This window comes from Aureobasidium subglaciale (genome assembly GCF_000721755.1).
Source record: "Aureobasidium subglaciale EXF-2481 unplaced genomic scaffold scaffold_11, whole genome shotgun sequence".
Taxonomy (NCBI): Eukaryota; Fungi; Ascomycota; class Dothideomycetes; order Dothideales; family Saccotheciaceae; genus Aureobasidium; species Aureobasidium subglaciale.
In genome coordinates this window covers 779,630-805,545 of record NW_013566984.1, presented here as the reverse complement: position 1 = coordinate 805,545, position 25,916 = coordinate 779,630, and the positions used below count along the sequence as shown (strand labels likewise).

At 50.3% G+C, this 25,916-nt stretch overlaps 11 protein-coding genes across 11 annotated transcripts; 4 read left to right on the top strand and 7 right to left on the bottom strand.

The window, feature by feature from the left end:
- Window positions 1–1,364: 1,364 nt before the first annotated feature.
- On the bottom strand, window positions 1,365–2,524 carry AUEXF2481DRAFT_29936 (uncharacterized protein; the record flags this gene model as incomplete). Its single annotated transcript, XM_013488025.1, has 3 exons — window positions 1,365–1,680; window positions 1,731–1,944; window positions 1,996–2,524. The coding sequence occupies 3 exons, from the start codon at window positions 2,522–2,524 to the stop codon at window positions 1,365–1,367; spliced, it is 1,059 nt and encodes a 352-aa protein (XP_013343479.1).
- Window positions 2,525–4,107: 1,583 nt separating this feature from the next.
- AUEXF2481DRAFT_29935 (GMC oxidoreductase) lies at window positions 4,108–5,922 on the top strand (the record flags this gene model as incomplete). The annotated part of the gene is made up of 1 exon (XM_013488024.1): window positions 4,108–5,922. The coding sequence occupies one exon, from the start codon at window positions 4,108–4,110 to the stop codon at window positions 5,920–5,922; it is 1,815 nt and encodes a 604-aa protein (XP_013343478.1).
- Window positions 5,923–5,978: 56 nt separating this feature from the next.
- AUEXF2481DRAFT_240921 (uncharacterized protein) lies at window positions 5,979–7,663 on the bottom strand. Its single transcript, XM_013488250.1, has 2 exons — window positions 6,565–7,663; window positions 5,979–6,511 (listed from the first exon to the last, which is right to left on the bottom strand). Exons 1-2 carry the CDS (start codon window positions 7,525–7,527, stop codon window positions 6,035–6,037), a joined length of 1,440 nt encoding a protein of 479 aa, XP_013343704.1. The 5' UTR covers window positions 7,528–7,663; the 3' UTR covers window positions 5,979–6,034.
- Window positions 7,664–8,066: 403 nt separating this feature from the next.
- AUEXF2481DRAFT_40488 (uncharacterized protein) lies at window positions 8,067–9,256 on the bottom strand. The gene has a single exon (XM_013488113.1). It carries the CDS (start codon window positions 9,080–9,082, stop codon window positions 8,249–8,251), a length of 834 nt encoding a protein of 277 aa, XP_013343567.1. The 5' UTR covers window positions 9,083–9,256; the 3' UTR covers window positions 8,067–8,248.
- Window positions 9,257–9,297: 41 nt separating this feature from the next.
- On the top strand, window positions 9,298–11,837 carry AUEXF2481DRAFT_40486 (uncharacterized protein). Its single transcript, XM_013488112.1, has 2 exons — window positions 9,298–9,326; window positions 9,392–11,837. Exon 2 carries the CDS (start codon window positions 9,777–9,779, stop codon window positions 11,664–11,666), a length of 1,890 nt encoding a protein of 629 aa, XP_013343566.1. The 5' UTR covers window positions 9,298–9,326; window positions 9,392–9,776; the 3' UTR covers window positions 11,667–11,837.
- Window positions 11,838–12,033: 196 nt separating this feature from the next.
- On the bottom strand, window positions 12,034–13,472 carry AUEXF2481DRAFT_29931 (uncharacterized protein; the record flags this gene model as incomplete). Its single annotated transcript, XM_013488023.1, has 2 exons — window positions 12,034–12,975; window positions 13,029–13,472. 2 exons carry the CDS (start codon window positions 13,470–13,472, stop codon window positions 12,034–12,036), a joined length of 1,386 nt encoding a protein of 461 aa, XP_013343477.1.
- Window positions 13,473–13,765: 293 nt separating this feature from the next.
- Window positions 13,766–15,402, top strand: AUEXF2481DRAFT_40484 (uncharacterized protein). Its single transcript, XM_013488111.1, has 3 exons — window positions 13,766–13,875; window positions 13,929–14,328; window positions 14,383–15,402. Exons 1-3 carry the CDS (start codon window positions 13,843–13,845, stop codon window positions 14,967–14,969), a joined length of 1,020 nt encoding a protein of 339 aa, XP_013343565.1. The 5' UTR covers window positions 13,766–13,842; the 3' UTR covers window positions 14,970–15,402.
- AUEXF2481DRAFT_240860 (uncharacterized protein) lies at window positions 15,230–16,430 on the top strand. The gene has a single exon (XM_013488249.1). It carries the CDS (start codon window positions 15,490–15,492, stop codon window positions 16,309–16,311), a length of 822 nt encoding a protein of 273 aa, XP_013343703.1. The 5' UTR covers window positions 15,230–15,489; the 3' UTR covers window positions 16,312–16,430.
- On the bottom strand, window positions 16,092–17,847 carry AUEXF2481DRAFT_40483 (uncharacterized protein). The gene is made up of 2 exons (XM_013488110.1): window positions 17,392–17,847; window positions 16,092–17,315 (listed from the first exon to the last, which is right to left on the bottom strand). Exons 1-2 carry the CDS (start codon window positions 17,521–17,523, stop codon window positions 16,551–16,553), a joined length of 897 nt encoding a protein of 298 aa, XP_013343564.1. The 5' UTR covers window positions 17,524–17,847; the 3' UTR covers window positions 16,092–16,550.
- Window positions 17,848–19,469: 1,622 nt separating this feature from the next.
- Window positions 19,470–21,534, bottom strand: AUEXF2481DRAFT_80240 (uncharacterized protein). The gene is made up of 2 exons (XM_013488165.1): window positions 20,158–21,534; window positions 19,470–20,099 (listed from the first exon to the last, which is right to left on the bottom strand). Exons 1-2 carry the CDS (start codon window positions 21,523–21,525, stop codon window positions 19,680–19,682), a joined length of 1,788 nt encoding a protein of 595 aa, XP_013343619.1. The 5' UTR covers window positions 21,526–21,534; the 3' UTR covers window positions 19,470–19,679.
- A 705-nt stretch (window positions 21,535–22,239) lies between these two features.
- Window positions 22,240–23,632, bottom strand: AUEXF2481DRAFT_29926 (uncharacterized protein; the record flags this gene model as incomplete). The annotated part of the gene is made up of 2 exons (XM_013488022.1): window positions 22,240–23,372; window positions 23,425–23,632. 2 exons carry the CDS (start codon window positions 23,630–23,632, stop codon window positions 22,240–22,242), a joined length of 1,341 nt encoding a protein of 446 aa, XP_013343476.1.
- Window positions 23,633–25,916: the final 2,284 nt, after the last annotated feature.

Here is a 25,916-nt window from a genome sequence, read left to right as displayed (position 1 = left end):
AGAAGGAGGGAACCCTTGGGCCCCTTGTTCAAGTATCCAGTCAACTAGAAAGGCCCCTTGTTGCGAAGACAGTCGGTGTTCGTGGGCGTGAGCGACACGTCGATTTGTTGTTCCATTAATGCGTGAACGGAGGGTTGATTCGGCGACGACGTGAGCGCGTGCGGTCGCTCGGATGGAGGGAAACTCGTTGTTGTTGTATGAATTGATCGCGCATTGAATCTTCTGCTCGTACGCAGCCATGTTAACGTTGAATTGGTTGAGTTGTTGTGGTATTGAGCGAAGTGGTTGATAAAGCAGAGCGACGCGAAACGCGCAGCTTCTAGGGGTGCGCAGCTTCGAGGTACTCCAGCTTAGTGGGAGGCGGATGGCAAGTCCAGGGTATCATAGGAGATAGCATGACTTGTGAAGTTTTTTTTTTCGTGGAGGTGTATAGATTGAGCGTTATAAACGGCTGGCTACCTTGCAACTATAGATGTGTAAATGACAGTGGACTGTTGAGGATGTTACGAAAATCGCTCCCAGCGCTGGCGATATGGTTATTGTGCATATCGAGACTGTCTCGATAAACGCTTTATCTAGTAGCCGGGAATCTGAAGACCGTAGAAAAGGAATCAAAATCTCGATTGGCAGGGTACCCCTGTCTGCAGTACTAGTTTTGTATGATATGTTGATGCTGCTGCCATGAGGACAGGGGCGGTGCGTTGGTGTCTAGGTCAAGCTTTATCTTCACAGTCTTCAACTATTGAACATGCTGTTGTTTACTCAGAGGTGGTGTCGGAGTGAGTGCGCATGTGGTGTGTCTCGGCGAGGTGAGATGGTGTTGGCTTGGGTACACCTCGTCGTAACTACCTCTCTGGATTTAGTAAAGAGTAGTGATCATGAGATCAAGGTCGTGCTTTCCTAGTCCTTGTGGCTGTCGGTGGAGTTTTTCGTGGTAAAGCATGATATGCCTTGGTGATTTGAGAATCGGCAAGGTGGCAGAGGCACTGTGATTCGCAGCTGCCAGCACATGTTTCCGATAATATGGTCGGGCACTTCCTCGTCCGCCATGATATAAAATCTTGTTTGCCATGGAGAGGGAAGTCGACCTCAGTCTTGGGGTAAGAATAAGACATCAGGATTTTATCAATACTTCCGGCGGCGAACAAGCTCGAGATATCATGTCTTTGCAGTCGGCGATGTATCTTGTGAGTGGTGATCTCGGTCTCCCAGATACTAGCGTTCTTGGAGAAGACTCGTAGGCATAATCCATCGGCGATGACGAATGTCTCCAGGCGCCCGATTCGAATTCGACACAGCGACAAGCTGACGCGCACTCAGATAGATTGTTGATGATTCTGTTATCTCATTCCACATATCCAAGTCTATAGTTTTCCTTTTTCTATTTCGTCCATCTCGAAGAAGGTTGCCGCGTTCTTGTATGGTTTCAATGGCGCAGCGCTTGCGAAACTTTGTATGGAGTGAGGTATATAGGTCGCTTCAAACGCCATGGATGGTTCGGGCGACATGACATAGCCCATGCGCGATGGTCCTATCAGACTGTTGCGGAGGTTTGGTGTTCGTGATGCTCGCGATCCGGAAGTGTTTGATGCCAGCTTTTTCGCGTGCTCGGAGAAGTATTTGTAGATTGAGCGTGATAGGGCGAGGTTTGCGGCGATGATGCCTAGAAATAACTCGGTGCTGAAAGAATATTAGTTGATGCGCCATGGAAAGTATAGGGTCAAACGTACTTTGCCCATATGGCAGCTATGCAATAGGCATAGGAAAGATCGTCCGTGGTGGTTCCGAGCGAAGCAGCTCTGATGGCTGAACATACTGTGGCCACCAGTCCCAAACTCATTAGACCGCAGACTGCAGCTTTCGTTGAAAGTGGGATGCTACTGACACTCCAGACCACATATATCGGCAGGCCTGTGCAGATCAAATCGGTCGCGACAGCGTATGCTATGGTATATCAGTAGGAGACTACCAAAAATAGTGTAGACTTCAACTAACAAGCTTGCAGGTAGATACTGTAGATTCGCACTGCAGCAGGCCAACAGTGATCCGCATACGTCCCGTTCCAGTATGCTTTCACGGGTGAACATTCGGCGAGAAGTACCACTAAGCACTCCAAATTCGTCAAGACAAGTCCTGTAATGACAGCACCCAGGATGTATCTCAAAGTCCGAGTGTCCTTGATTCGCAAAATTAAAAGGCAAATAGAGACCTTCATGAGACATATTGTCGGGAAGAGCAAGATTTGTGTATACCAAGTAAGCATGTTAATAATCTGATAGTCGTGATCGGAAACAAATTCGCGGTGCTTTCCATTTCCATAGCGGACGCTGACAATCTGGATGGCCATTCGACCTATTGAGAGTACGGTGGTAAGAGCCATAAGTCCATCATCGACTCCAATTTTACGACTTCCCCATCGTACCCAGCAACGCAAGACTGTGGTTATGAAGGCCAGTGAAAACAATAGGCAGGTGAGTATGAGCAAAGTAGGACCTTTGTCGTCACTTGGTGAATGGTGTCCCATCTTGCAGAAGACTCCAGAATCCAGAGCCAGCCAGTAGCAAGAGAGTGATGTACAATACTCTAAGGGAAAGTCGTTGTAGCAGTACCTGCAGCAGGCTTGATGGTCTTTTCTTTTCAGCCAACTCTTTTTCTACGCAGGATTACTGCTAAGAATGCTACATCATCCAGGCCCAAGCCCTAGTCAGACCGTACCTGCAGACGAGAAATACGATTAAGCAAGATCGAAGCTACAGGGTCGAAGGTAATCTCCTTATAGCATATCATCCTTCGCCATGGCTTCAGAAAGAGGAGTAGCGCTGACAATAAACTCCCCGTTTGCATACTTAGACCATCAAATTCTTCCTCAAACTGCGACATTATGGTCGAGACGGGGCAGTCGTTCAACGTCTCCAACTTACATGTCGTGCTTTCATGACAAACTGCTTGTAGTGGGCAGGTGCGATTGCCTTTCGCGGACGGGATCCGGCCACGAGGGAAAACTAGCAGAATTAAACTTTACCGGGCGCCGAGGATCCCGAGATCACGACGATGCTCTGATGGGCCGATCGGATGCGAGGAGAGTCAGGCTCGAGACACACGAGTCATCTAGACACCTCATGCCTTTCAGAAAACGAACTGTGGACAAGCGGCGCATTCAATGAAACTCGCACGGCTCGGCATGAGCACCGCCCCTCCATCTCAATGATGCCCCCGGCACATCATGACTTCACAATCGAGTCGACGGTCCGGAAGATGACATGCCAGCCGCGGTCCGCGTCCATGGCTCCTAACGATGAACCATTAAAAAAAGACAGCGTGCTCAGCGTGCTGGAGAATTTGTGACGCCTTTCACGACAATGGCACGTTCACGTTGACATGTGTAGCGAGAGGATGAAATTGTGACAAGAGGGTCGGCGGAGAATGGCCGGGTTACTAGGCATTGGCGGGCATTTGCCGGCCTCTGATAGTCCTCGCGTCTGCTGCCCCACCACTTTTTACGAAACGCGCCCTTCCGGCTCCTTCGTTCCTCCTTGCCCGTGTTGGGTTGCTATTTATCCTAGCGACCACGAGATGCATATGCTGATCTGACTTCATGTCCGGGGTTGTGGAAAATATCCACCTAGGGCATCAGGCACGATCTCACGATTCAGGCTTTCCGCAAAATGTGAAGCGCCTCGAATGATATTCAGTTGAGCCTATACATGCCTTTGTTCTAGAGCAAGTGTGCATGGCTCGCAAACTGCTGCTTGCTGTCAGATGGCGAACTACAGCATGCAGGAACTAATGATCGGCACGACGGGCCTGGCAATGGCCGATCCACTTCGCGCCAGAAGGCATTACTGCCACACTGCCACCCTCCATATGCAACGCTAAACAACACCACAAGATCTCGGCCGCGTTAATGCAGACCGCCTCGATCGGGAGCTCATATAGGCCCGCCATATATCATCTATTTTGACAACCAAGCCCACCGCAAACGTCACTACCGACAGTATTTTCAAGGTTTGCCTCATCAGATTCTTTCAGGGTTTCCGTATAAAGCTTCCTGCGTACCGGCATGAAGTTACCATTTGACAGTCTGCTTTGCCAACGCGAATCATGAACATGGCTCCTTTCTCTCTAGCAGCTGCCCTTGTCTCGGTCCTTGTGGCCATCTCAACCGTGCAAGCATCCAACACTACCGAATATGACTTTATTGTCGTTGGAGGTGGTACTGCTGGTCTCGCAGTTGCTAGCCGTCTGAGCCAGTACCTGCCTAACAACACCGTTCTGGTAATTGAAGCTGGCCCTGATGGTCGCAATGTGCCTGGCATTTATATTCCTGGCATGAAAGGTTCCACACTTGGTGGCGTTTACGATTACAACTTCACAACTGTCGCACAAACTCATGCTGGTGGCCGCTCGTGGGCACAGAACAGAGGAAAGGTTCTGGGTGGAAGTTCAGCGCTCAATCTGATGTGCTGGGACCGTGCTTCAGTGGCCGAATACGATGCTTGGGAGCACATCGGAAACCCTGGCTGGAATTGGGACAGTATGATCACCAACATGCTCAAAGTCGAAAACTACACCCAGAGCGTCTACCCTGGACAGGGAATCAACCAAGGCGTGGGAGTTGATGGCCCAATTCATGCCACAATCAACCGGATTCAGCCCGACGATCAGAATACCTGGATTCCTACGATGGAGAAGTTGGGCTTCCTAGAGAACATGGAGTCTCTTGACGGCAATCCACTTGGCGTCTCCATCCAGCCAAACAACATCGACACTGCCAAGTACACGCGTTCATACAGTCCTGAATATCTCAAGATTGCTAGAGACAACCTCCATGTCATGACCGAGGCCCAAGTTATCAAAGTCAACACCGAGAAGAGAAATGGCAAGATAGTTGCCACTGGTGTCACACTCAAGGGCAACCTTACCATCAATGCCTGCAAAGAGGTTATTTTGAGCGCGGGATCGTTTCAATCTCCTGGTCTACTTGAGCTTTCCGGTATCGGTAACTCCTCGATCATCACTGCTGCTGGGATCGAGCCTGTTCTCGAGCTTCCGACCGTCGGCGAAAATCTACAGGATCATATCCGCATTCAGAACAGCTTCAAGTTGAAGAATATGACCTCCTTCGATGTTCTCAAGTACAATCCGGCATACAAGGCTGAGCAGTTGACTCTTTACAATGCTAACAATGAGTCGCTCTATGACTACGCCGCCTCTGGATTTGCCTATCTGACCTGGCCTCAAGCCCTTGGTAACGAGTCTGCTTCTCTCGTCAATGTCGCGAAGATTGCCACCAACGTGAACGCTTCCATCATCGACAAGACTAAGATCGACTTTATGACTGGAAACAAGAGTCACACTATCCCCCAGCTTGAGATCATCTTCTCTGATGGCTACACCGGTGTCGGTGGTTACCCTGTTGTTAACTCGTCAGAGTACGGCTCGAACTACTTCACCCTCCTCAGTGTCATCATGCACACTATGTCGCGTGGCCATGTTCACATCAACGCTTCTGATCCTCTTAGCAAGCCCATCATCGACCCGAGATATTTCAGCAACGAGTATGATCTCCAGGCTGCTATTGCTGCTACCAAGCTCAATCGCAAGATTGCGCAGACAGCACCTATGAAAGACATTATCGCTGAAGAGTACGAGCCCAGCGCTGAGATTCAGACTGATGAGCAATGGAGAAACTTTGCACTCAACCACACTCTGACCATTTACCATCCTCTTGGTACGTGCGCTATGCTTCCCAAGAAGGATGGCGGTGTTGTCAACCCTGAGCTGAAGGTGTACGGTACTTCTAATTTGAGAGTCGTGGACGCTAGCATTATTCCCGTTCAGCTCTCTGCTCACATTCAAACTGCTATTTATGGTATTGCTGAGCGTGCTGCTGAGATGATTGCCGCTGAATGGTCTGCTTAGAGGGGCCTTCTGTAGATTACTCAATGACTATTTCTGTTCGCTACGATTCTTCGTTCTGCTCTCATTCCTACCTTAAACTAATGTGGTTCGTGGCCTTTCCAACAGTGGCTTATCAGACTGGAGGAGGAATAGCGGGTGCGTAAGGATTTCTTTGCACATCCGTTTCGAAACTATGCACCTTCTCATCCACAGGCGATGGGGCCTCTGCATCGGAAGGTCTCTCTGGTGTATCATCAGCCTTGCCCTTCTCCGCAGCCATGATAAGCTGTCTTCTCTCCTCTTCATGTGCCTTGTGCTCTCTTTCTGCAACTGCACAGCGATGGTTCAAGGCAATGACAGCCAAAGGCAAGAACACGATTTCCCATGTGAACAGGATGGGAAGGGCTTGGTAGAGACGATCCACAGCACCACCTGACCAAATTTGGATCAGCACTTGCCAGACCTCGTGGGCGGGCAGAGCGTAGCCCCAGCGGTAGAAGCCAGGTGCTAATTCGAAAGGCCAGATTGTGCTGGTGACGTTCAGGATTACCCAGGTAAGGACGAAGAATGGGAGGAACTTCATGGGGATGAAGCCAGTAGCAACATCGATCTAATTTGGCTGTTAGCAAATGATTTTGGGTCTTTATAGAGCTCGTGTCTTACCACTGCAAAGTTGATGTGCATGAAAAGCCAGACGATGATCCATGTGCAGAAGAACTGCCCAGCGCCCACAGACCAGTTCTCGCGGAAGGCCCAGACATAGCCAGCCCAGCAAAGAGAGCCGACGAAAGTGTACGACAGACTCAAGACCAAGCGGATGATACCGTTATTGAGGACTGGCAGATGCGAGTAAAGGTTGAACTCAGCACTAACACCATTGACTGCCATGAGAAAGAAGAATTGCATGATGATAGGCATGACGATCGCAACTGTGTTGTACAAGACACGTGTACCCTGCGTTGTTGGCATGATGTTGATATCTCCTCCTTGTATCGGGTTGAGGAAGGCCTGCAGAGCCGCAGGATCATTCTTGTTCAGGGCTTGCAATGCTCCAGTACCGTTGATGTGGTTGTACGCGATACGAGCCACTGCAACAAGCTGCGACATGCTAGACTTGATTGTAGCGTCCTCTACCGCTGGATAACGGACCTGGTTCCAGATGTATGTGATCGTGTTGGTCGGGTCGTAGATAGTAGCTGCATCTCCACCTTCGAGCGCAGCTGCGAGACGCTCCGAAGCTCCAGCGTGGGAGAACACAGCAGCCCAATGATCTCCTCTCCTGACAGCTTGAACGATGTCTTCGACTACGGGGTACTTGGCGCTGCTCTCGATATCGAATGTCGGAAATGTATCAGCCTTCAGCTGTTGGATTGCGCCTTGCAGACTCTCCCCGATCACACCACCATCATAGTCGACGGTGAGGATGTGGAGGTTATGGACTCTGTGCTCTGATTTGAACAGAGAGCCAAACAGATATGACATGTTCACAAGGAACAAGATTTGCAAAAGCATGAAAGAAGCAGTAGCTGCGATCATGAAAGGCTTCTTCCTGCCATTCCAGAACGGGTCGCGATGTCCAATGCGATGAGCAGACTTCTCTGGTATGAAGAGGCTGATGAAGCCCATGGTGAGATCTGGAATAGCAGTAATTCGATGCAACAGTCGAGAATTGAAGTAGTCAGGATTGAATGATTCTGGCAGCAGCTCTGCAAACAGCTGATGATGTGGTGCGGAGAAGCTTGATGGTGATTGAGGAAAAAGGAAGAAACCTACAACGTCGCAGCAACTGTACCTTTACATATACATCCCACGCCTCCTAGATCAATTCTCATCTTGACACGCTGTCGGGTGGTCGGAATCTCACTGGTTCCAAGATTGCAAAATCAAGTCTGACCAGCGTCACAGATGCGACCGCGAAGGAGTGGTCGGTCTCCGGGAGCTCCGTTGTGAGAGGCGTTGCAAAGAAGCAGGGCTTCGGCAGGCTGTTCCGAAGCCCCCTTTCTGCCAAGAGTGCTCTTCTTCTCGGATCCGGAGGCAAGCAAATCCGTTGGTAACTCTACTCGAGAGGACGACAGGCGACGACCACACTATGCGACCAGCCCAGATCACCCTCTCTCCCAGCTCTCCGACCCCGAGATGTGGTCCGATCATCGCGTTGTCAACTTGTGCACCTGAATCTGTATACGCTTTGTGGTGGCGAGCGACTTATCTCCTCAGTGTTTCGAGATGTTTTGACACTTTCTATTTTCTCATCACGACGCTCACACGCTCTATTTATGCTCACAAGTTCGGACTCCGGCGGGGATATCTGGTAAGCCATCTCGATGATGGCCAGAGGTCTCCGTCACTATTGATCTTTCGTGTAGATTTTACACCCGTATGCTGGTTTGAGACCAATCTTCTCAATGTTTCTTGCACTGATCGAGCCTTCTCTCGCGGTCGCAGCTACGAGGTCACATCCTCGGTCTTTTGCTACGCGAAGTCTCTCCAGGAGTAATGCCTTGTGAACGCCTTTCCCTCTGGCGCTTGGCAGACAACTATCGATATAGAGGATAGCAATTCTTCTCTCCTTCGTATCAATCATTGCCATGCCCGCAGTGCCAACAACCTCGCCGTTGATCGAAGCTGAGAACAGGATTGTGTCTGAGCGCGCTGTAGCACTCTCCGCGAGGACTTTCAAAAGTTCTGCTGAGCGTCCGCCATCGCGGAATCCTTCGATAGACGCTTCAAGGAATGTGCCGTAGTTGTTTGGGCCAACTATAGAGACATCAATAGCACGGCCCAGGATATCTGAACACTGGAAGTCGGCAAGAAATCGTTGGTACTCGCACAGGGAACCGGTAATCTTGTAGTGCGTTGACAGTAGACCGAATGCTGTACTGTCGGCGAACTCGCACATGTCGAGCTCTGGTTGGACTCCATTCAGTTTGTACGCATCCTCAATGATATGTAGGTCGTCGTTCGTGACTGGTCCAGACAAAGCAAATCCGTAGGTGTGATTGAGCTTTCGTCCAAAGGTTGGAGACGACAGGATGGTGGTCGATTCTGCCACGTCTTTGACGATGTAGCCTCGGCTTGGATATAGTTCTTGTAGAGCCAGAATCTGGCGCTTGATATGGATGGCTTCAGCTTCGGCGATATTACGATTGACGCCCAGGCTTTGGGCCGAGAAGTCTGACATGATCATTCAGCTTGCCTGGAGGAACCTTAAATGGGGAAGATAGGACACGAATCAGGAAAGTCCTTGTTATAGCAAATCTGCCCTGGTCACAAGCAAAATCAAAACATGACTCACACTCCATTCGGTGGGTCAAAATCTAGCATCGGCTTCGAGAAACACATCAGCAGGCATTCTGCACTTGATTTTGTCTACCTTTCTATAAGCTGATGTGTCTTATTCTTAGAAGGACGATAGAAGCTATATGGTGGATACCCTTATGATCGATCTTTCATCATTTGATCGAGTTGTAATGCTGATCACCCTGACCAGGTTTCATCCCTCGGCAACTGCGGACTCACGCGTCGCAACGCGCTGGAGCACATCGGACAGCTGTGTTTCGTTATCTAAATGCAAACCAGCCCAAGAAGTGGTCGAGCTTCACGTCTCCTCTCCCAGACGGTCTGCAGAGCCGTTAATCCTCGTTTTAGACCTATTTCGAGCCTTGAATCAAATCTGAGGCGGCGAAGGATTGCGGCACAGCCTCGCAACACCGCACTGCCATTGTCGGCCTAGGACGTAGGCCAGCCAGAAAAGATGATTTTGCATACATCTGCACTCTTGCCCATCAAATGTAAGTCGAGCCCAAGTACTTCAGAGAGCACATCATCGAATCCCTCGCCCTTGTTGAGCCTTGATTGAGCTGTTCTACTCCAATATGGAAAACTCGTCGTCGATATTGGAGAAGTTGCCCACCGAGATCTTTCTCCAGATATGTGAGCTACTCGTAGACACTCATCCAGCAAGCGTTCACTACTTAGCTAGCGCAAGCAAGAAGATCAGAAACTTGACTACTACGGTCAGTTTCAGAAATGTCACATTGCCCATCGCCAATCACGTTAGCGTTGACGAGACTGTACATCGACTCGTAGATGATATGGCGCGTGTCGACGGCCTCGTCTGTATACGCACGCTGAGACTATGTCAAGCTTCGCATGACATTGGCATAGCGGAACAAGCCAGCAGAGAAATCAGATCTATGCCCGATTGTATCATGCAGCCTGCTGAAGCTGTTTGGTCTTACAACGAGGCCTGGAAACCTGTGGCCGATCTGTTGAGGCAGTTGTCTGCTCTCACGGATCTGCTCTACGAGCTCCCACACCAAGTCCCTCCTTGCATACTTGATATACTACATCAGTACCAGCCACAGTGCAGGCTTCATTTGAGGACCTTTGCACTTCGAAGCCTAGATCAGCCTGAATTGGACAAACATGAGTTAGCAATCATAACTTCACCAAATTTACACGCTATCTGGTCTGCATACGTACAGCAGGACAACGGTCGAGCGGCAAATAATTCTCAACAAGTAGTTCAACAGATTGCCGGCGGGCTAGCACCAAACCTCCAGGAAGTTTGTTTCATCAGGAAAAGACACCCTTTGCGGTCCAACGACAGACGACCAATCAAAAGTCCAGAGTCGCAAGAGGTCAGATCGCTCGTGGAGGGATGTCATCTCAGCCCATCGACCCGCCTGGAACGATTGGAGATATATCCCGATGCTGAAGAATGCGGTGTCTTGACAAAAGAGGAGCTCGTAAACTGGTCTCGTCATGTCGACTTCACACACCTACAAACTCTGGTCATGGACTTACCCGCAGAAATGCATGCAGTACAGTGGCTTAAAGATGAAGGCAACACTACTTCCCTCAAAGTCCTCAATTTTCAACCGCGCATCATCGACGGCGGTCCGTGGAGTGTCAAGGAAAAGGCGCTCTGCAGGACATTTGTCCATGCGCGACACCCTCTATCAGAGCTCACCATAGGGGGGACATATAGCTTGAGGGACTTTGGCAGCATCACTTCTCACGGGGTCAGTCTCCGCAAGCTGATATTCAAACCTACCACGGAATTCGGATATATGTACCGCAACATGGCATCCACCTACAAAAATCTAGGCCGAAATTGTCCCAATCTCACACATCTTGAAGCCGTCGTGCAGAGAGACTTTAAAGGCGAAACCACGGAATCAGATACATACAAGGTGTTTGGGAGATGCCCAAATCTTCGCCGTCTTAAAATTAATCTCATCACGACAATACCATATTACATGGTCTCTCAAGAAAGGCTCGAGGACTTTGATGACTTCGACTCGGAAGTATTCCCAGGTCTGGATCGATATGGCCAAGTCCGTCATGGCGATGTCAAGCAATGGTTCATCAACAAAGCCATCGATGAAGACTTTGCAAAGACCGTCCTCCGTCTGACTTCACCAGTGCAAAGTAATCAAATACTCGAGAGACTGGAGATAGCGCCGGACACATCCACTTTTGAACATGTGTTAGACGACACACTGATCAGAGGTGTTGTCAATCATATCTGCAGATCTTGGGTCGCTGAGTCGGCTGTTGGTGACGATCAAACTGGCCAAGTGACCATACAAGAGTTGGGCAAGGAGATCAGGAAGAGTCAGCCAGCTCCAAAAGAGCTAGATCCTCGTGTCAAGCAGATTTTTAGACGTGTCTGGCCGGGGAGTAATGACGGAAAGAGCGATTGGCGAACTGATTGGCACAGTCAATTGGCAATCGGCGAAGACGACGGTCAGACCTGATCAGTCGCGCGAGTTCATTGTATTCGTGGATGGCTGGATTGACCCACATCGATTATCATCTTGAAGGTCGGCAATCACTTGCTAGACCAGCGCCCACTGGTCCTTACAGAGTAAAACATATATAGGTTACAGCTTAGTACACGTAGTTTCCTTAAAAGCGTTCCCGCAGACAGTCGTGCAACATGTCATAAAAAGAAGATGTGAAGTTTAGGTCAGGGGTGAAAGTAATGCCATTAAAGCGCTCAAGGTAACATGGAAAGAACAGTCGCGCTGGCTCGGAAAAAAAGTGTATGAAGAGGCCAGTCTAAGAAAAAGGGCGGGATGTGGGATCAGCAAGCTACAAGGAGTTTGGGGTCAAGGGTCTCGACTATATTGACCCACTGAGCAGGACCTCGACAGCACCTTCAACACTTCCACCACTCATGCGCAAAGCACGAACGTTGCGCTCAAACTCGTAAAAGCCCATTGCGTTGAGTTGTTGGAGTTGAGTGGCGTACTGCTCCTCTGGAGGGCGGCTGTCTTGCTGTTGTTGCGGCGCGCCGAAGCCACCCATACCACCCATGCCTCCCATAGCAGCGAATGGGTTCATGCCTCCGAAGGGATTTGCGGCTGCACCACCTTCGGCATCAGCACCAGCACCGCCTTGCATACCTTGCATCATGTTCATGGCCGAGCGCATCATCTCAGGGTTCTGCATCATCTGTTGAGCCATCTGCTGGATGGGATCTGAACCGCCTTGAGCACCGCCCATGCCACCGAAGAGACTAGCGAAGGGATTGGCTTGTGCTTGAGGGTTGGATCCAGGAGTCTGGCCGTGTGCGGGGGTTCCTTGACCGGCGGTGGGCACGGGAGGTGTGCCAGATGGTGTCTGACCTTGAGCAGCTCCAGGGTTGCCACCAAACAGAGCAGCAAAGGGGTTTGCGCCGCTTCCTGCGCCCTGAGCGCCGCCGAACATGGCGAAAGGATTCGGTGGTGCTTGCTGGTTCTGCTGTGTGTTCTCGGATGTTGTGTTTGACTCTGTGGTATCTGTTGCGCCAGGAGCAGGGAAGGCCGCAGCACCGCCGAGACCACCTCCACCCATGCTTCTCTGCATGTTCATCTGCATACGGATAAAGTCTGGGTTCATCATCATGCGGCGCATCTCTGGGTTGTCGAACATTTGCTGAGCCATGGGGTTGTTGCGAAGCATGGGGTTGTTGCGCATCATGTTGATTACGTCAGGGTTGTTCATGGCTTCGTTCATCTGCTGGGCAAAGTTTGGGTTCTCGAGGAGGCGGAGAAGTTGGTCTGGATCTGGGGGAGCGCCCATCTGCGACATGTATCAGCGATTGCGATGAGAGAGTGGATCATGGTTGCACTTACACCTCCGTCAGCGCCGAACATGTCAGCTCCGGGCAATTGGTGGAAGCCAGCATAGCGTGCGCCGGTCAATTGAGCCAGGGGGTTGTGTGCGCCAGTACCGGCGGCGATGTTGGAAGGGACGTTAGAGGCAGTGCCGGCTCCAGCGACAGGAGTTGAGCCTCCTTGATTGGCAGGGTTCTGACGGTTGTTGCTCTCAGCGCCTTTGACGAGGTGGATAGTGTGGCCGTCCTTGATCTTGTAGCTCGATAGCGTCTCGTGGTCCTTGAGCACGCGACCCGAGTAGATTAGACGTTGGCGCTCGGTCGGAATGTCTGCGAAATCTGATGTTGACAACTTCTCCTTGAGTTGCTGGACAGTGGAGTTGGCTGTGATGGTGATGGCATATTTGGCGTCATTGGACGACTTGACGGTAAACGTCAGCTGTTGTTCGCTCTCGTCCGACATGGCGAATGCTTGAGATTGTGCGAATATGGATGCTTGGTGGGCTTGATGTGCTGGCGGAGAGAGATATAATCTCGGACGAGAAGGTGCGGATGTCCAAATCGTGTCGTCTATCAATCAGTACAGCCCGCTCCTGTCAAGACAAGCCAGAACGCCGCTTAGAAGGCCGCAGAAGCCAAAGGACTATGACGTAGAGACCCTTGCCAAGCTCTGCCATCTGACAACGCGAGTCATGAACCGAGGCCTGTCACTCCGTCTCCGCATTTTCGGGTATTGTCTCTTGTGCTATCAATGGCACGATACAGATGTACAGACCATCTTCCTTCTCCTGTCGTACTATACACTTGTCAATACATACTATAGCGTCAGCAACATGAGGGGAATCCAAGTCAAGGAATATGTCCAGGTAATGCTCCTCAAACCCTCAGTTGCGAGACTCCAAGACTGACAGACCATCAGGGTCCTCAACATCTCAACGTCACCGACCTACCTGATCCATCCCCCAAACCGAACCAATACCTGATCGCTGTCCATGCCGCTGCCACAAACTTCTTCGACCTGCTCCAGATCCGTGGAAAATACCAACACCAGCCTCCTCTCCCATGGGTTTCTGGTGCCGAGTTCTCTGGTGTTATTCTGAAGGCTCCTCAATCATTGCCTGGAGGGAAGAAGCCCAAGTTCAAGGAGGGTGACAAAGTCTTTGGTGCATCTCAAGGTGCATATGCCACAAAGGTTTGTGCTGTCGAGGAGCAACTCCGACCAATGCCCAAGGGATGGAGCTACTTTGAGAGTGCCGGGTTGATGGTCACTGCCCCCACCAGCTACGCCGGTCTTGTAACAAGAGCGAACATCAAGAAGGGTAAGATTAGAAACCTATCGTGGATGTGACCTCGATCGGTGCTGACCATGACAGGCGACTGGGTCCTGGTTCATGCTGCTGCTGGAGGCGTCGGACTTGCTGCAGTACAAATCGCAAAGGCATTTGGAGCAACGGTTGTCGCCACTGCCGGTACACAACACAAACTCGACGTGGCCAAATCTTTTGGCGCAGATCATCTAGTCGACTACAGGCAAAAAGACTGGCCCGAGCAGGTCAAGAAGCTGACACCAAAGGGTCGTGGTGTAGATATTGTCTATGATCCTGTTGGACTGATCGCCCAGAGCATGAAGTGCACTGCTTGGAACGGAAGGCTGTTGGTTATTGGTTTCGCGGCAGGAGACATTGAGAAGATGGCTACCAACAGAATTCTGCTGAAGAACGTCAGCGTCATGGGTCTGCATTGGGGTGCATATGCCACTAACGAGCCAGAGATGATTGATGTGGTGTGGAAGGGCTTGTTTGATCTGATGGAAAGTGGTAAATTCCGAGGAACATGCTATACGGACAAGGAATTTGTCGGACTCGAGACGATCCCCGAAGCATTGAAGGCTCTTGGAGCTCGCGATACCTGGGGCAAGGTGGTTGTCAAAGTGCCGCAAGAAGGACAGAGCAAATTGTAAATGGCAGGCGCGTATCAAAGCAGTGAACGCAAATCACGCGTTTCCCAAATCGCTCTTTCCTCTTGTCGCGCGCTGAACAGCCACCCGATTTGAAACCTGCGCATCTCCAGTCCCAATGTCTCATCCTACTTCAGCACTTCCTCTCGAGTATTTGATCCGTCTCTTCGAAGCAAACATGGCACCCCACGACAATCAGCATCTGGGACTGAATGACAAGGACCGCCGTGCTCTTGGTCATCGTATGCTCCTTGACGAACAGCAGCGCCGTCTTGAGTCTCGCAGAGCCTTGGAAGCTTCAATTCAAGCTCCCGTCTGTCCTTACTACAGTACCTCGGGCCACTCCAATTGTTGGTGGTGTCACCGCAACGGGAACTTCCAACCATCTGAAGCCACCGAGAACCTGCTTAGAAGTCTGACCCGTCCACAGTATCAGGTCAGTGTTCAAATACACCTTGTCTAGCTCAGAGATTGACAATAACCCCAGCCCACTCCTACATCAGGAAAGACTCACACTACTTATATGCCTTCTTCTGCTTCTACGATCGGCTCCAACCCGCTCAACCAGATCATCACTCCCAGATCAAGTGTATCATCCGCTCCACTCACCGATGAACGTGCTCAGAACCAGCCTCCCAACCGAAGACTCTACTCCAGCAAGCCTGCTGTCTTGGCTTCTGCCCCGGCTCTCGTTCCCGCTTCAACTCCTCTTGCCGTACTTACTCAGCCTAAGGTTATTCCCCCCCCACTTCCCTATGTCGAACGTCCTGTGGACAAGGACTTCGTCCCTGTCACAATCCCCACTACCTTTTCTCACTTTCTGCAACTTCCTCTCGAGATCCGCAACTCGATCTATTCCGACTTGGTTCACAACGGCATACATGGTCTTCTGCTTCCAAAGAAGGATCTGAGAATCTATCATCAGGCTCCCATCACTCGCGTCAATCGCCAGATTCGCCAAGAGTCGGTCAGTATGGTTTACAGGATTAACCCATTCGACGCAACCAACCGCGAGCTGGTCAAGCAAGGTCCCTCCTTCGCACGCCATGTTCCCAACAGCAAGTTGACACTCATCCGCAACTGGCGCTGGTTCACCGTGAAGCGTCATCTGTCGATTGAGTTTGATGCTACACGTGGTGGAGGCTGCGTTGTGGGTTTCGACGGCCAGAATGACGAGGCTTATGCCATAGGTCAGGACAGATGCAACCAGGTCCTCGTCTACTTGAACAGCCTGAAACTTCCCGTCACTGGTCTTGAAGCTATGGATGTGGTTGCCATCACTGAGATTGTCCTTCGTACCACCCCAAAGACCAAGACCAAGACAGAGGACGAGACCGCTGGTTGAGACGACGTAGGGAGGTGGGGAATAGTGCTGTGGGTCAAGTTCAGGCCTTACAATGGTCGCTGCTCGGTATCCTAAGAGGACATGACTTGGACGATAGGTTTTATAGCCGTTTGCTTTGCTGGGAGAACATGACGAAGACATGATAAGCTGTAAGGGTTTGCTCCCGCAATTAGCATGAATGACATAGCTATAGCTGTATGAGACAATGAAGATTGATGATCACACCGTTGTTTTCGCTTCTACTTTGACGATCCGAACGCAGCACCGCCAACGCTCTCATCAAACGCCATAGCCTCATTTAGACCACAAATCTCGAATAGAGCTTTGGGACCAATGGGCTCACACTCATCAGTGCCCTGCTCAACCAACATCTTGTAAGCCTTCTCCAACGGTCTAACAACAGCCTCTAGTCCCAATGTAGGATTGATATAGAGCTTGAAGCCAATCTCCTTTGCCCTCTTGACACCCATCTGCGGTGTTTTTCCTCCAGGCACCATATTAAGCAAAACAGGCGTAGGGGCAAAGATCTCGACCGCCCTCTTACACTCCTCCTCACTCTGCAGTGCCTCGAGGAACAAAGCATCAACACCACACTCCACCGCGCCCTTCAACCTCTCCACAGCCTCTTCGAACCCCAAATCTGCCCTCGCATCCGTCCTCGCAATGACCAACATATCCGCGCCCATCTCATCCCTCGTCTTCACCGCAGCCCTCAGTCTCGCATAATACACCTCTCTACTCACACATTGTTTGCCCACCAAATGGCCACAGCGCTTTTCTTGGACTTGGTCTTCGATGTGGAGGGCTGCTACACCGGCGAGTGCGTATTGGCGGGTTGTGCGAGCTACCATTATGGGACCGCCGTAGCCGGTGTCTGCGTCTGCTATTACGGGAATGGAGGGTGAGAGGGAGGTTATGGTGGAGGCGTTTGAGAGCATGTCGGGGAGGGTGGCGATGCCGAGGTCTGCGGTGCCGAGGCGGGACATGTTTGTGCCTGCTCCTGTCTGTTGTTGAGGGCAAGATGTGTTAGTGTGAGGGCTTTGTGAGAGACGGGTGAGAGGAGATGAGAGGAGGATGTACCATGTAGAGGCATTCTGCTCCTGCGGCGAGAGCGATTCTGGCAGAGAGGCCGTCGTAGACTCCTGGAGCGACGATGATGTGGTCGGGCGTTGCCATCAACTCTTGTAGTTTCTTTGCTCCTGTCATGGCCATGCTGACGGTGATTCGTATTTGTACAGTGTTTGTAGTGTAGATAGCGTCGTCAATGCTATGTCCAGAGATATCGTATAGTAGCTGTTTCTGCTCCAGGATCCCGAAGCTCAAGGTAAAAGTCAATGCAAGAAATTAAAGCTTTTACCTTGATGGGTGGGCTGCTCAAGTCCTTATACCTTTCCTACTCAAAAACTATGCCGACTTCGGAGTTTTTCAGGCCTCTAAAAGATCTGTCTCACATCCTCAAAATGTACGCACGCCCTACTCGTTAACACTGCGAATAGACACCGAATTGTTGCTTGTCATGGCTGACCAATATTTTTGCTAGCTTAGACGTCACTCTTAATTTGGTTTTCGGGTGCTACGCGGACAGCCGGTCCGGTGCCGGGTCTTGTGTGGCTGCCACGTGCGATGTCGGAGCCGAGTGTTTTCCGTACCGTACCTGGTACTTGAAGCTTGGGCGGAATTGCACTTTCCGATTTAATACAATATCGACGTGCTTTTGACAGTCACCGGATTTGACATGGTGTCCTTCAAAAGTGAATACGCGTTCAATAGGATCGCTCTGCCACGAGGAGGATGCAATGGCGTGATGATATCGCTGTTCACCGACTTGGTGAATAGGCAGTCAGTATCCGGAAAAACACGAACTTACACAATCTTCGAGCTGTACGCCTACGAAATCTCGAACCATTCCTACACGACGAAACGTTCCTCGTTTTGTCTGTCGTTTTCCTTAATTGCTCGAAACAATGCATTATTCTTCTCGAACTACTATGCCCAAAACAATGAATCCTCTACTTAAATGACCATCGGAAGTAATGCTGTACATATTTCGTGGGTCTCTTCCGCCTCGTAAGCGCCTTTACTCACACCTAAGTCACATCTAACAGACCCTTTGCATAACTGCTAACCTCTAGTCCACACCCCTGAGAAGATAAACATCTTCACTATGCTCGTCGTTGTGGAGCAGATTATCTATACCCACACGCTTCTCGAAGAGACAAGTAATGTCGAGCTGACCTTGGTTTCTGTTTCCTATTTCAATCTTTTCGCTTCTGTCTCGTCTACAAGATCCAAATCTCTTTTCTATTCCATTCATGTCCCATGCTTCTCTATATCCTCTTGTCTCATAATTGCTCTCTCTCTATTTCATCTCTTCACCATTTCACAGAGCTATATAGTTCCTCATGTTGGACGCTAACTCATCCTTTCCTTCCTCACACCTCAAACTCACAAAGGCACCAAACACTAAACCAAACGACTACAACCACTGACCTTAGCCTCGAATCGAATCATGTCTGTCCTTTATGTTCTTTGTGCAGCCACGTTGATCATCGAGTTCATGAAGATGTCTGCAAAATGGATCTTGGTGACTGGAGCTTGAGTAGTCCGAGAGGAGTAGCTTGGTACAAGAAAAGGTGCGTCGTCGATACAGGTATCGATGTTCGTATCTGGTAGGTAAGTCATCCGTCCCCCTTGGTTATGTTCACCTCTTCTCTAGAATTGAACCTATTTCCTGATGGTACAAAGTATGGCTCTCCAAGATCTAGCTCTACCACATGTCCAAACCATGGCTGGGGCTAGTTAAGCAGACTTGAGGTTCTCGAGTTCTGTAAAATAATGTACCCTACTCAGTCAAAAGATGTGCACATATACCACCGACCCTCTTACTAATCACGTTCGTCCTATAAACCACCTCTAGTTTGCCTGCACTACTTGTGGCGCTAGAATGAATTACAGTAAAGCAATTGGTTGGTATTATAGTAGATGGGAATGTACTTCTAGAAGATTTGCTACTTAGAGTGCTAAGTCTGTAAGTCTACAATATTAGAGACTAGGATCCTTAAGGGATAGAGATAGGTGATAGAGGGTGGTACTATCTTATTGTACATGACAAAGAATACAAAGACTTGTTCTTCCAAATCTCGTGTGCATGTTGATTTCTTGTGATGGTTTTATTGTGTGATTGCTAAATAGAATGAGTTGGATGACTTTGCGTGTGCTGATATGATGTATCGTGTACTCTGCTGATGTGACTTTCCGGTTACTCGCCACTATCTGAGACTCTCCTCCTTTGTCACTTGCTGCATACAATATCTAAAGCCTGCAGTAGAGGCTAATCAACGTCTGTTCGGATCACATACGATGCTGACTCACGTCCCATCTGATCTTGTCTCGGTGTGAAATGCAAAGGTGCTCTCCCCGCGAGAATGACGAGGGTTAAAGACACCAATAGGCATGTGGTCAGCCTCACTGTCAACACTCTCGTCTCTGTCCCCAACATTATCCGAATCATCCTTGTCGCTTCCCTCAAGCTCATTCGAATCACCCTCGTCGCTGTGCTCGGCCTCATCCCCATCATCCTCATCCCCGTCCGAGTACCCCTGACCGGTTATACGTTTGTCGGCCATACGGGTGATTGAGGCAACCAGGCTAGGAGATAAAGCAGGGGCCGGTGATATCGTACTGGAAGCTTCGGGGCGGTGGAGATTGACCTTCATGTTCCAGATACGCTGGCGGCGATGGAGACCGGGGAAGTTGTGTATGTCGTGGCTGCAAATCTCGGTTTCTCTCTAGACGACTATCTTAGTGGACATGTTGGTGATGATAAATGGAACAGGAAAGACTTACCGAAACAATGCGGGCAACTCTGTCCCTGTCCTGACGAACACACTCGTCTTCGAACCCATTGGCGGCGCCTTGTAACAAGATGTTATCCAGAACAAGCATGACATCAGTGTATGCACTGAGACATCTCTGATGGCCCAATTGCCAAAGCGAGAGGAAGCAGTCGTAATGACAGACGACCGACTGAATCTCGTCGGGGAAAGCGAAATAGCCTATGTTCAGAATCATCTTGCAGAAGTGGAGGAAGAACTTGCAAGGATTATGCATCTTCATGTCCAAAGCCATCTTTGCCTGAGCGAGCGTGCACTCGAGGCTGAGGATCTGTACGCCGTATTGCCAACAAGAGGTGTCTTGGTCGTTGTGTCCAGTTCCCATGGACCAGCATGCCAAGGGAACACCCTCTGTGTTGAGACCAAGAGAGTCAGCCTTGAAGACGAAGGCCGTCGAGGTTGGTTCGTTGTTGTCAGGGAAGAACCATCCGAGGCCAGCGATATACTGGTAGGCGTCGCTCAGTCCATGTTTCTGGATTGTTTGATGGCTGGGTATCTGATCCAAGTACTGCTTTTCAGCCTTGATGAGGTCGAAAAGATCCCAGCCAACGGCATCGAGCGAGAGTATACGTGGGGTCATAGCTCTGACCGTGCTAGAGACAAGATCATGTTCGGCACCAAGTATCTTGACGTTCTGTCCATGGTTGACAAGCTTGGAGATGGGAGCCAACAGTCTCACTTGACGTTTGTGGAGCTCGTCACGAGTAAGGTCCTGACGGATAGGCTTGTTGATCTTCCAAACAAAGTCAATGTGCGTCTGAGCTGGACTGGCCGACCATTTGACGGGCCTGTCACTAGGCACTGAGTGGATGTAGATAGGAAGGCTAGGCCAGATGTGGTAGCCCAATTTGAGATGTCTGACGAAGATGTCCAGATTCTCGGCCATCAAGAGAGCACGGGTGGTCTTCTCTAGCACTCGCTGCTGCCTGACAGAACAGTCTGAGCCAGGGGTGCACCCACACTTGGTACGCTGGTGCTTGATGGTGGCTTCCGCGATGGGAAACTTGAAGGTCTTGGCCGCATTTCCGATAGCGACGTAAGGGAGAAATTTGCCTTGGTCGACCTCGAAAGCAAACCATCTGGCATGAATGAGGACGAGTTCGTTGTGGCTTCGGACATACATGGACGCGTCTTGGTTGAGTCTCTTGTTGACAAGCATGGTCGAAGTCTCGACCTTGTATCTGTGGCCTGGTCGTTTGCCCATGGTAGAATATTTGACGTTCTTACCCAAGAGGAAATAGGAGAAGATCTCATCCTTAACCTCAGGAGGTAGAGTGTCGAGAGTTCGGCCACCATAGGCGCTTGAAGTTGTTGAACACATCGCGTCCTGCTCTTCTGTGTCTGGGTAAGTTGGAAGAAGATTAAGTGTGGAAGGAGGAATTCAAGTTCACCTGTTGGAATAAAATGGCGGGTGCGGTGCAAACAGGAAGAATTCGGGAAGCTGCAGGTCGTATTTATCTGGTTCAGGCTCGGCGCGTGTGGAAGTGATCAATCACAGAGTGATGCGCAAGCATACCGTGGCTTCCTTGTAGGTCGTGTTTCGACACAATCAGACAGGTCAAGGTCAGCTCATAGACAAAGTACCTCTCCATAGGGCACCGTTCTTCTCGATGCCTGATACGCTCCCCTTGCTACTCCCCTCTTATCACATAATATGAGACAAACAATTGGCCCCGTCTATCTCCTTAGATTACTTTTTGATACTCGTCAGTATTGCTACTTATACTGCGAACTCTCTCTCCCTGTAGTGAGATGCCAGATATTGTTGACACTTCAGAGCGAAGAGAAGTATAAGATAAAGATATTTCGGGCAATAAATCATTGATTGGGCTTCATCGATATATGTACAAGTGATGAACCATAGAACTAGATTTACAGAAGCATAAACAAAAAGACCCGAGTGTCATGTCGCGCAACGCTTGTCCAGAGCGGCGATGACATTATGTCGTCGTGAGTAGGAACCTCCCGCATTCGATGCTTGAAGATACTCCTCGTACCGTTAAAAGATTGGATTCGTGATTATAAATTCGACACTTTAAGCGTTGCAAGCAGGGGTGGTGGGCGCAGTCTTGAAGTAGACCTTGTTGTAGACATTGTTACCAGCTCTCTTAGCCTGAGCGGAAGGGGAGTTGATGGGACCACCAGTACGAGTAGCGCTGGGGAAAAGAATGTCACCCTGGTCAGGAGAAAGGGTGTCAAGGGGGCAGCCAAGAGCACCGACACCAAGGTAAGGGACGAGCTTGTTGATAGCCCAGTCAGCGGCAACAGCAGCATCCTTTTCAGTCCCAGCAATTACAAGGGGAGTGATGGAGCGGATACCCTGGAAGACATCACAAAGAATGTTGGTGACATTGAAGTTGGGCGTGCCGAGTTGAGAGAGACCAGGGACGATGATGTTGGAGGGATAGATCTGGAGGAAGGCATCTGCGATGGCCTGAATAGCTCCGTAGGGGTAGCTGCGGCGGTACCAGTTGGTGGGCCACTTCTCAGGGACGTACTTGAAGTTGCCAGTGCTCTTGTCAAGCTCGAAGCCGACGATGCTGGAGACAGACTCGTAATTGGGGACACCGCCAAGACCGTAGGTACCGTTGCTGAAGAACTGAGGGTAGAATGCGAAAGCACCAAGCGATACAATCTGGGGGAAGGGGAACGCATAGAGGAAAGGATTGTACTTCTTGCTGAAGTCGGCGTTCTTGGCGTACTGCTGAGCCATTGCTGCCATGTCGTACTGACCGTTGCCGGCCTTAATGATCTGAACACCCTGCTGCACAAGGCGGGAAGAGACGTGGTGGTTGTCACCACAGCCGGTGTAGTAGTCCTCACGGTGAGGGGAAACATCAGCCTCGGCGGTAGAGTGACGGTTCAGACCTCCGACATTGTTGGGTCCAGCACCGAGGTAAAAGGACTCTGTGACAAGGTCGCCATCAGCCAGCACGGAGAAGACGGCCAGAACAGCAGCAAGATCGGTACCCATGTTGAAACCACGTGCGGTGGCCTCCAGGACTTGACCGAAGTTGACGTGACCGTTGCGAGGCAAGTAGCCGTAGTTGGCAAGGAGGTTGAGACCAGGACAAGGACCACGGCTGTCGTTAGGACCAGGTGCCAGGAAAGTGTAGCCAGGCTCGGGACGCTTGTCATTGGGGTTCAAAAGACCTTGAGCGACAGATCCTACATGATTGTTAGCAGAGATCAGCGTCCATAAGATGAGGGTAAGATGTACCAAGAAGACCATTGACATCGCTGACAATCGTTCCGAGAAGACCGCCGACAGCGTTCAGAAGCTGAGGATCCCTCTTTGCCATCTCCTCTTTAGCGGCTCTCTCTTTGAGCATGTTGACCATGTCCTGCTTGGTACCGCCCATCATCTGAGGGAAACCCAGAGCAAGGGATGGGAGCACAGCTCCTGCAATGGCAAGATTGAACTTCATGATGGAGAATGCTCAAAAAGTGATTGACTGGTTGTGTAGCTGACCCACCTTGAGGAAGGGGAACGTCTATTATATACACCTCTGCACGGGACTACTCTGGCAGCTGCGGCAGGGTAGCAGTTATCCGAAGTCTAACAGATGTCGTACCGATCAGCTCGATGCTAGGACATTTGTTGACAAGGGTACGTTGAGTAGTTGCTGCACGTCGGAAATGTGCACTGACAGATGATCCTGCTTGGGAGCTGGAGTAGTGATCAGCAGTGACATGGGTGGCAGCGAGATACGATCCGCGAACGTTCCATCCCATCGAGTGGAATTTGCAGCATCGATGTTTTGTTCAGGGTGCCGTGGCTGCCGAGGTGCAACTGGCAGCAATTGGAAGCTCACTTCCTGTCGTGCAAGACCTGTGTTTGGCAATGTTGAGGGTCAGGTTCGAACAATGCCACGTCGTATGACGACGGTGTGGTGAGTGATCGCTCTTGACCAGAATTTTGGAGGTAAAGCGAGCGATGCATGAGAACAGGTCTACAGTGCGGTCATTTTGGCGTGCCAATTGTCGACCCGTTGACCTCCATCATTCTCCACAGATCGTCGCGTTTGCTTCAAGGTTGCAGACAAGGAAGCAGATTAAGTGTCGACGTTAGGATCCGCGGCAGTTGTACCTTCTTTTATGCATATCGCACCCTGAAGGTTCCTGAGAATCTATCGTGGCTTTTGGGTTGGGCTTGCAACGGTGCAGAGAGCCTCCTCATGATGGCGTATGTCTCAAGGCATATTCAACCGTCCAGGAGCCCTCCTTGCTAGTAGTGAAGCAGCAAGCGATTATTGTTGACCACAATTCGATGGTGAAGGCGATGATGAGAAGCTCGATAATCTTGCCAAGCTCCAGCTCTCCACAGAAAATCATTCTCAGCCGCACAAAGCGACGATCTCTCCTTCCTGATTTGAACAGCGGACCTTTCCAGATCGAGCATTCCAAGACCAATTAGGTCATCGCTGACAAGCACTGTGGATACGCGCCTTTTCCAAGCAGAAACAAGGGAGAAATCGACGTACATTTTGGCATCGTCGTACAATGTCTAATGACGATGCTGTAATTTGTCGAGCACATCCGTGCTCTTGCTTTGTCCGTTCACTTGCCTGCATGGAGATTATCTCCGTCGCGACACGGAATCACCGATCTTGCTCTCCGAAGATGTCATGCACGGAGAACCCGAACCGCCTCCTGGTGGTTATCGTCGTGCTGCGAAAAAAGAAGGGCACAAACAGCAGTGTCACTTTAAGGGTTCCGTAGTGGTCGATATTTGGCTCACGGACTTCCCTCTGTACCAAATTTTGTGGTGTTGTTGCTACCATCATTCTTGGTTATACTTACTTGTGGTTTAAGCAGGGTACTCTTGCCCTGATGTGATCCTCAAGTATGCTTCTTTGGACGACCCGATCATCGAGGGTTCTCTGGTGGTAATCGTGCTGCAAACAACATGATAAATTATGGACAGGGTTGTCCCGATTGCTTCGATTTTGCGGTCGTTGCGAGATGGTATTCATAAGAGAACTTCGAGTCAAGCGAGCAGAGCCTCAGGGGAATATCGTCAGTCCACTGCTCGAGAGCCGCATGTAATTGTTCGGCGGTCTCTGCGCCTGTTGACAAGTACATCTTGATGTGCCAGACTTGCAGTTTGTGCATGAGACTTGCATCCTCCCCACTCACCAAGCCTCAGTATACAAAGGCGGAGAAGGGTACACCGCAGAATGCGGAAATCATGACTTTGCTAATCCTTCTGATTGGCTTCTCAACATCGCTTCACTCGAGTCGCCAAAGCAATGATATACATGACCACATCATAGCACCAAATAAAGTTACGACGTCAGTTCATGTCAATAATGAAGCAGCATCCTAATTAAGCAAAGGCAGCTTCGGATGCGGCTGATGAGGCTTTGGTGACGATCAAACAAGATGGGGATCTGCAACGATGCAATCGACCATCACGAAGATCATGGATTTTCTCTCACATGTTCAACAACTCGCCATCGGGCAATATGGTCGTTGATCCATCTCCTCAAGGTTTCCTTGTACGCGCTCGGTCATCAGGTGAAGCCACATTCGTCTAGGGAGATGGTGAATCATTGGTATGTCGACATTTCTTTCTTTCTGTTGAGAAGTGTTGAGATCTGTGGTATGGTGAACAAGTGACACGTATGCGGGCCGCCATTGGATATTTCTTGCCGCAAGATGGTTGCCAGTGTCTGGAAAATTGCAAAAAAAGAACAGCAACGAGACCAA